Source organism: Diadema antillarum, unplaced genomic scaffold (assembly GCF_040938485.1).
Source record: "Diadema antillarum isolate AM-2024a unplaced genomic scaffold, OU_Dant_1.0 scf00000066, whole genome shotgun sequence".
Classification (NCBI taxonomy): Eukaryota; Metazoa; Echinodermata; class Echinoidea; order Diadematoida; family Diadematidae; genus Diadema; species Diadema antillarum.
The window spans coordinates 1,558,368-1,567,500 of record NW_027270955.1 but is presented as its reverse complement, the minus strand read 5'-3'; the positions used below and the strand labels follow the sequence as shown (position 1 = coordinate 1,567,500).

At 38.8% G+C, this 9,133-nt stretch overlaps 1 protein-coding gene across 1 annotated transcript in view; it reads left to right on the top strand.

The window, feature by feature from the left end:
• Positions 1-6,349, top strand: part of LOC139716544 (Golgi pH regulator-like) — a 19,205-nt gene extending 12,856 nt beyond the window's left edge. The window contains exons 9-13 of the mRNA XM_071628081.1: positions 151-239; positions 2,044-2,232; positions 4,059-4,148; positions 5,244-5,309; positions 6,140-6,349. Coding sequence (XP_071484182.1) covers positions 151-239; positions 2,044-2,232; positions 4,059-4,148; positions 5,244-5,309; positions 6,140-6,349 — 644 coding nt within the window. The remainder of the gene's footprint in view (positions 1-150; positions 240-2,043; positions 2,233-4,058; positions 4,149-5,243; positions 5,310-6,139) is intronic.
• Positions 6,350-9,133: the final 2,784 nt, after the last annotated feature.

Sequence of the window (9,133 nt, the reverse complement as noted above, 5' to 3'; positions counted from 1 at the left end):
CCGACTATTGCTGTCCAAAGTTTCTATGGAGGTGTTATTGCTTCATTACAATATATGTTCTTTGTTTTGTTGTTGTTGTTTTGTTTTTCCATTATTTTTTTTTCACAAAATTTCAAAGAAAGCATCACTGACCTTAACAGCAAGCCTCAGATACCAGCCAACTCCAGCAGGAGATAAAAGGCTATGAGGAGTTGTCGCGGCAACTCTACATAGAACTGGTGGATCTCAACAGCACAATGGTACACAAACTCTTCTTTTTGTTGGCTCGTAAAGACTTTTTGCCCCTCTTTCATTGTACCTGATCAAGTGTGTAGGATAGATACAACCCTCCTCAAAGGAGTCTTTGAATTCTTTGAAGCCTCTTCCATGTTGATTGGTTCTTGTTGAGTATAAAACACTGCAGAGTTTGCTAAATCTCACGAAGGCCTGGACTTCAACTTTTGATTGTACTCTATCTCCCCGGTAATTGCCTACCTCAAACTTCTCCTATGTCACTTAGGGTGCGTTTGAGGGCTCTTAAGTGAACCAAAGCGAACCAAGCCAAAGCATACCATACTGAACTGTGCCAGATTTGGAGTGTTCAAGCGCTCTATCGAGAAAGTGTACCTCAAGTTATTTTTAGAGGGGGTCACACATTTTGTAGCAAGAGGGTCGTTTGCCTGGCATGCTTAAACTACTTACAGATGTCCCAAACATAGAAAATGAACTCTGCATTATGATGTATGTCTGTGTTACATGCATTCTTCACATGCGAACTTTTGGTACGCTTTTGGTACCCTTTTAGAGCACATCGGGAAGTAGTCCACATATGGCTCTGTTCAGTTCAGTATGGTACACTTTTGGAGCGTTTAAGCGCTCCTCTAGCATGGGTATGGTACTATCAGTTTGCTTCAGGAGAGCACTCAAACGCACCCTTACTCCCTGGGAGTATTGTCAAAGACCTGTTCTCTAGCTTGTCATGGTGATTCTTCCCTTCTCAACTCTGCAAAGATTTTATAGATAATGGCATCTTTGACAAATCTTATGTAAAACTGTTTGAAATTCTCTTAAACCCTTGAAGATAACCTAGTCATTATTTCACCCTTCAGGATCACACACATAGAATACCCCAAAATAATCTACAGCTAAATATACAATTAATGGGTACTTCCTCCATATCCCAACATCATTGGCCCTTGTAGAGCCTATTGATACCTTGGACACTCTTTGAAGACCCTGTAGTGTGGGGTTACCATAGAGTGGGGAGGCTGGCCTGGCTCGAATTTATTCAAGAATGCCGGTAACAAGGTGTGTACAGCTTCATCACCGATCTCTGCAAGTACACACACAGCCAAAGAATCTCACCTGCAGTCAGCAGCTGTACCAATGAGCATACGCTTCGATGCACATATTTGCCAGTATACAAATGACGCACAGGTCTGAGTGCGTCAGTCAGAATTGTGTGCATAAGATAACTATGGAATGCTTAACCCACGAGGCGAAGCCGAGTGGGTTTAGGCTAAATTCCATAGTTACCGCATGCACACTATATTCCGACTGACGCACGAAAAGACATGGGCATCATCTGATTTATAGAATGGGTAATTTTCTTGTCAAAAACTCATTTTTCTATCGTGTTACCCGATGACAAAATCACTGGATGCATTTCCTTTTGGCTTGCCGTAAACGGGCATGCATACCCGTGCTTACCGTTTTTACTGGACGCATGGCCAAGCTGAGTGCGCGAACGCTTGCTTTAGTGCGCGAACCTTTGTTACAAGTACGCATACTCTTGCTAAGTGTGCGATAACATGTTTACCACTGTGACTCAGCATGCGGCCAGTAAAAATCAACACATAGCTCTCGACCAATCAGACTGCAGGATTCTCGCTACCCATTCTATAACAAGTGATATTTATGGTCTTCTGTTCAAATGTATTCCGGTAGGCAGTGAATGATGATCCATTCAATTGGACCACCCAATGTTTCTGTGCGCTACCAAGTTTTTAAAGCTGTCCCTTAAATCCTTAATCTCTACTTCTTCCCTTTCCTGTTGCTCTTCAGGAGCGGATAGAGTACTCCAAGACCCTCAAGGGCCAGTTCTTCAATCTCTCGGGATATTTCTTCTCCCTCTACTGCCTCTGGAAGATCACCATCTGCACCATCAACATCATCTTCGACCGCGTCGGCAAGACCGACCCCATCTCCAAATTCTTCGAGATATCAATCAACTGGCTCGGGTTCGACTTTGATGTAAAGCATTATTGTATTTAGTAGCTTACTGTAAAACCAGAAATTTTCATGTGCATGAAACTTTCGTGAATTCCATGAGGAGCCAAGATTTGCAAGAGTAGAATGCATCCATGTTTGTCTATACAATGCATTGAATGCCAGTGGCAATTTGTCAAAGTTCCTTGCCTCGAAAAAGCCCATCGGCTCCAATTTTGGAAAGTTTCATGCCATGATTGTTTCTAATTTTACAATGTTAATTCTTCACCCCTCTAATCCCCAGTTTTGCTAGTAGCTTTGCAAGAGACCCTATTTCAAGTTACATGTTCTATTGTCTTTTTTTTATCTTAATTTCATACAGATAAGATAATTTTATCGATACAGCTAATTATTTGCGTATGGAAACAGGATTTGTCATATGATTATCCTGTGAGAATCACATTATCTGGGATTTTGATTTGATTTGATTCTATGATACTGAACCTGCCCTGGTCCTACACTTTCGACTCAGTCAACAGTTCCAGCACTTTCATTTACATATTTCACTTCACATTAACCCTAAAAAGGCCGGGAATTTTTGCGACTACTCCGCCGGGCGAAATTTTTGACCGCGCCGTTCGCTGACTTTTCACTTTCAAGTCTCGCGCATCTTTTGACACCATTTTCGCGAAAATTGCGCGTACCGTTATGACGCTGAATAGCATTTTATACATGCCTGTCAGACCGAAAATGGCTCAAAAACGTGATTTTGTGTATAAAGTCTATGCAAAAAAAACCAAAACACCCAAAAAAGCCCGGCCTGGTTAGGGTTAAGCTGATACAATTGTATAGTAAGTAAAATACAGAAGACAAAATATACAGCAGATTATAACTAGAAAATGTGTCTACATGAGAGGTCGATATGCAAGACTTATTTTAACATGATGTGAAATATGATTGAATCATGTAAGCAGAGCTTGTAATTACCAATTGTGGGTTCCAGGGAAGCAATAACAGTGTGAATAGATATCCCAGTGGCAATGGGACACAAATTAGATAAAACACATAACTTGGAGCAAATATAACCAGCAGAGAAAACAAAACGGGGAAAAGAGTAATGACAGGGAAAAGGGAATGAGATGGGGGGTGAAGAAGAAAAAAATAACACAAGAATGCACGTGTGAAATAAGTCACATTCATAGCGAATTCCGATTCAAAGAGACAGTGAAAGTCAAACTTTGAGACCAGATGCAACCAAACATATCAAATAAATCTGTCACACGTAATGTTGTTTCAAAACAGCATCTATAATCGTATAACTAGTCAATGCATTTTTTTAAAATAACAATTGTAGTCAGGCAACTTATAGTCTTTGAGTAGCATTCATATAATTATTTGTTTGAAAATGCTGCAATCTTTGAACGAAAATGCTTCATCACAAATTTGGACTCGTATGAAAATTCATGAGTCCTTCCATTTGTGTGAATGTTCTCAGAGTGCTAGCTGAATACTGATTGTGTATTGCTCAGGCATCAGTTAAATAGAAAAGCCTACTGTGCATTCACATAGAGGCATAATACATGTACTTCGATGTGTTCCTACGGGCTTGTAATTTGGCAAATATCAAGCAACTGATAGAATTCACCAAGTTAAAACCACAGTGACGTGTAATTTGTTTACAGTGAGTGAACATTATGGTACACTGTAGTCAATTTGGGGAGCAGTCAGCATATTTAATGTCGTATAGAAAACAATAGAAAGTTTAGTGTGGCAATAAGGGTCTTCCAAATTCCATAATTACTGTTTACTTTCAACTTAATTTGTGTACTGTGTTTATATTTTCTTTTTCTTTCTTTCTTCTCTCTTTCCAGGTGAAATTCTGGTCCCAGCAAATTTCTTTCATCGTGGTTGGAATCATTATCGTGACACAAATCAGAGGCTTACTGATCAAACTCACAAAGGTAGGAACATTCCTTTGATCTGAATTTGAATTTGAATTCATTTTGTACCAGACCCCAATATGGACAGGTGTTGTGATGGGATCATTGATAAATTTGTATTTTGCCTTTTTGGGGGAAAGCCATGAAGGACACTGCACATATATGAGTATCCAATTCTTTTTTTCCCTGTTGAGGATAAGTGTTGACGTGAGCTGATTTTGCTGTAACATGTATTTCCCATTGATATCAGCCAGGGTATACGATAGTATACAAATATACCAGGCCTGAGAGATTATTGTTGAAACTACGTGCATGAGGTGACTTCAGTAGCGAAATAGTGCTACTGAAGTCACCAAAGGCACATAGTTTAACCAGAACCTCGAAAAATGGCCTGGTATGTTTGCTTTATATACCTCCCAATGAATTTTAAGAGTACCAGCAAAGTAAAGTGAGTGGTTTACTGATCTAAAGTCATCTTCTTTACGCACAAAATTACAACGTGAAAGTGTATGTATCGACTGCGCTGCGCGATGCCCTTTTTCTCTCGAAGCCTTCACGTAGCGCGTTTGGTGGAAAACCGTACTGTGACGTGATGCCTCATGCTGGTTACGCGCTTGCGACAAGAGTGGCGCGTGAGCGCTTAGCAAGTATCTCCATGGCAGCATGGTATAGTTTTTGTACTATTTCCCTAGGGAGAATAGTAAGACGCGGACGGGACAAGGATTTGTATGGTAGAAATATGTTTTGTCGTTTTCAGTGCTCTCGACCAATCAGCGGACAAGAATAATTTGTGAGGGATATGATTGGGACTAGTCTTCAAGGGGTTAATATGTTGCGTGACAATATTAGCGAAATATTTTGATGAGCAAGACTGACCAATATGAAAAGCAAGTTTACTGCCACATTATGTTTTACCCCTTGACTGAATATGCAACTGATATCAATCTTTCAATTTCCATTTAGGCCTCAAAAATCCACTTTGCAGTTCTTCTATACTTAAATAGGCATGTCCCATGCTAGAAACAAAATTAACCAGAAATGGTATATTTTTAGAATAGATATACAACTGTTGTCTCTCCTGAAACAATATATGGTTTTGCTCCACTTTCTTTACAGTTCTTCTACACAATGGCAAGCTCCAAGTCTTCCAATATTATTGTTCTGGGTCTTGCCCAGATCATGGTAAGTTCCTTTCTTTGTGTACCCCCTTCTCCCTGAAAGCTGCAGCAAAGTTGTAGAATAGATCTGCCACAATCATGTTCCATATGTTCATTCTTCAATTCAATTCAATTCAATTCAATTCAATTCAATTCAATTCAATTCAATTCAATTCAATTCAATTCAATTCAATTCAATTCAATTCAATTCAATTCAATTCAATTCAATTCAATTCAATTCAATAGTTTGTTTATTTTTATCATAAAAAAGAAAAAGAAAACATGAATCAAAGCGGTACAAGTTGTTGATTTATCTTTCATTCATCTGATGAGGACAGTTTTTGGTTGTTGTTTTTCGAATACAGTATAAAGTATATGCACGAATTATGTCATAAAAAAAAGAAACAATGCACACTTTGTCATAGTAACAACACAAAAAAGTAAGTAATCGTAACAACGGAAAACAGTGTTCCACTAAATAGCTAAGCTTGTAAGATGTGGAACACTGGAAACAAAACAATGACAGCACCAATTTGTTATACCAATGAAATATATTCATGTTGAATTCATCTATATACCATTGTTTATTGGTTAACAACCATATCTTGTCATTATACTGAAACAGAAATATATGTCTGAATTGTTGTTGAATTATGGTTGAATTAGCATGTAAACTTTTATGGTGTTTGATTCTTTATTATGTGTGCGTGTGTTTTTGGGTGAATGAATGTGTCTTATCCAACAACCTGTAAATGACACTGTGAGAATTCTGTACCCTGTTCTACCAAACCTTTTGGCCTGAGAAAAGACTTGTTTACATGCGTGCACATCTCTTCCCTCGCTCAATCCATACAGGGCATGTACTTTGTGTCGTCGGTCCTCCTGATGCGCATGAACGTGCCGCCGCAGTATCGCATGATCATCACGCAGGTGCTGGGCGACCTGCAATTCAACTTCTACCACCGCTGGTTCGACAACATGTTCCTGATCAGCGCCCTCTCCAGCATCGCTTTCCTCTACCTCGCCCACAAGCAGGCGCCGGAGAAAAGCGTCTCTGGGTCTTGACGACCGCACACATGCGGTCACTAAGAATTTCCTTCCTCTCTGTTGTCGTTCTTTTTACTCTATGTCGTCATATTGCTGCTGTTGTTGAAGGACACTTCCAGATGATTTTTAGACGTTTGCATTTGAAGATTTATAAATTGGTTACAGTATACGCTGTTATTTTCGCATACAGATATTTTTGCGAGTGACGAGGTCATAGACATTTTCGCGAGATGTTGTTTTCGCGAATGGACGCCGACCTTTACATTAATGCTGTATTACCCGTTGAGGACGGTTTGATTTTGCTACAACACGCATTTCCCATAGATGCTTGCCCGAGTATACTCGGGACTCGTCCTCAACAGGTTAACAAAGCGCATGGAGACATTTTCGCATGTTGTTAAATTCACCATCCAGCTGTGATTCGCTAAATTCGCAAAAATTAAACCCTCACGAATATAACAGATTATACAGTATACTGGTTGCAGAGTTTCAGGATTTATAGCGATTGGGATGAGGAATGAGGATGTTTTCAAAATTCATAACAAATCACAATGAACGAGGATGATGACATAGCAGCAGTGTATAAGAAGGCATGATTGGGTTCTGACGGAAGTAGAACAAAAGAAGAAAGCATGCATAAATTCTATACAGGCAAACTTGTTAAATGGTAAAATTGGTGTTAACTTTTGATCTCAATACGCCAATTTTAGTTGAATTTCCAAAACAGATAATAATAATAATAATAATAATAATAATAATAATAATAATAATAATAATAATAATAATAATAATAATACATTTATATAGCGCATTTTCCATAAACATACATGTTCAAATGCCCTTTACCAGTGGATTATTGATATAAACGGAACAAGTGAGTTTTTAGATGTTTTTTGAAGGTGACGAGAGATTGCTGGTTGCGGAGAGTTTGGGGTAGTTGATTCCACAGTTTGGGAGCAGCAGATGAAAATGCTTTATCACCAAGTGTTGCCAGCATCTTGGAAGTTGGGTGATTCAGTGTGATACCTTGTGAGGAGCGGAGGGTGTACCAGGATGGGTGACGGATGGTTATGAGTTCAGATGAGCTTCTATAATAGTATTAAATGGTATTGTAATGATATGGCATTGCTGCATTACTGGAATATGTGAGCCTCCTATGTCATCATCCTTGTGCAGTGTATTATGTTTTGGGTTAGTGGACTTTCAGAGCATTGGTTTATCTGCCCAAGGACAACAATGAATTCCTCATATCTATACATGGCGTTATCGATTTATGTAGTACATGATGTGAAAATATGTAAATCATCTGGAATGCCCTTTAAAATGTTAGTGCATTTTGCACATGTCTATATCTCTTGTGGAAAACAATTTTTTCGCCCACTTGAAATAGTTTGCTGTGTACAGAAGTGTTTCATACAAGGAACATGTCCAAATGCTGTTGTTGGTTTTTTTTTAATAGCACATTATATTAGGAATGCACAGAGCTTTGTGAAGTGAAACACCCGCACCATGTTTCAACTTCCGTGCCGAAATTTGACCGCACGCAAAAGCATAGGTTTCTCATATCGATATGGCCGACAGATGAATTTTGGACAGCATTATGGTCGAATAATGGGCAACTTGCTTTACATACAGCAACAGAATTTCCACAAAATGGTGTTCAGACAATGACTGCAACAAAATTGTCAAGGGGAGGGACTGAAGCATCCTACGGCTTGTATAGCTTTGCTGATCAGGGATTACAAGCCTACCATGACATCACTGATTATGCTGACCCTGTTTTTTTATTTTATATTTTGATGAATTTAAGGCTTTGATTCAAGAGTACTCGTTATGTCATTTTACATGCTGACTCATTTGTATGTCCTTGACTGTTTTTTTTTTTTACAGAAAAGGAGGAAGAAATAAGAAATATCTTCATTGGAAAAGCTTTTGATGGGCATGCCTACGCAGTGTACTCCAAGTGCCTGTTGCCTAGAAAATGATTTGCCTGGGGGAAAAAAAAAGAGAAACTCTGGTAGGAACTGAAAACTCAGGTTTTTAAGATTCTGCCATTGACTTTAACACCAGAAAAAAAAAAAGAAACTCTGTAAAAAGTAACGTAAGTTTTTCTCTAAGGTAGAAATTTTATGCACGGCTTGTTATAAATTTTGCCATAATTCATCTTGCGTAAATGCTACTGTCACAATATAAATTCTTTTTTGATACTTTCTTTGTCTATGGGGAAAGGGCAGCTATACATTTCCCCCGAGAGAAAGTGATTAATAGTACAAGGATGTGGTGCCATCATCCCCTAGTAATCGCCAAGGACATACTGAGCATTATCCGTAAATGTTAAAAGCCATGTGCCAATGACAACTGTACCGATATGCGCTAGGTTTTAAAGTGCGCATTACATCTTTTTTGTCATTCAGTAAATCTTACAAGTGATCCACCCCAAGCTGTAATCCCATGCAAGTCTAGGCACCTGAATATAACAGTCCCAGCTTTTTTCTTCTGTTAGGATGGAAGAAGATGGGGAAAACCCCAAATTCTCCCCATGCCGCTGTATTCAACTTTGCTGCAAGTTAACACACATCTGCCTAATCTGAAGGACGGAATAAGAATAATTGTGTGTAAGGATGTACGTTTGTAATTCTGAATTCTGACCACATCATTATGGCTTCATAGCGTCTACTGTAGCTGCAAGATTGTGGATTTGCAATTCATTATTCCACATGATTGTTTCATGCAATGTCTGCTTTTTTTTTACGTAATAACACTGTTGCTTTTCATTAACATCAATTGAATTTGGCATGCTAC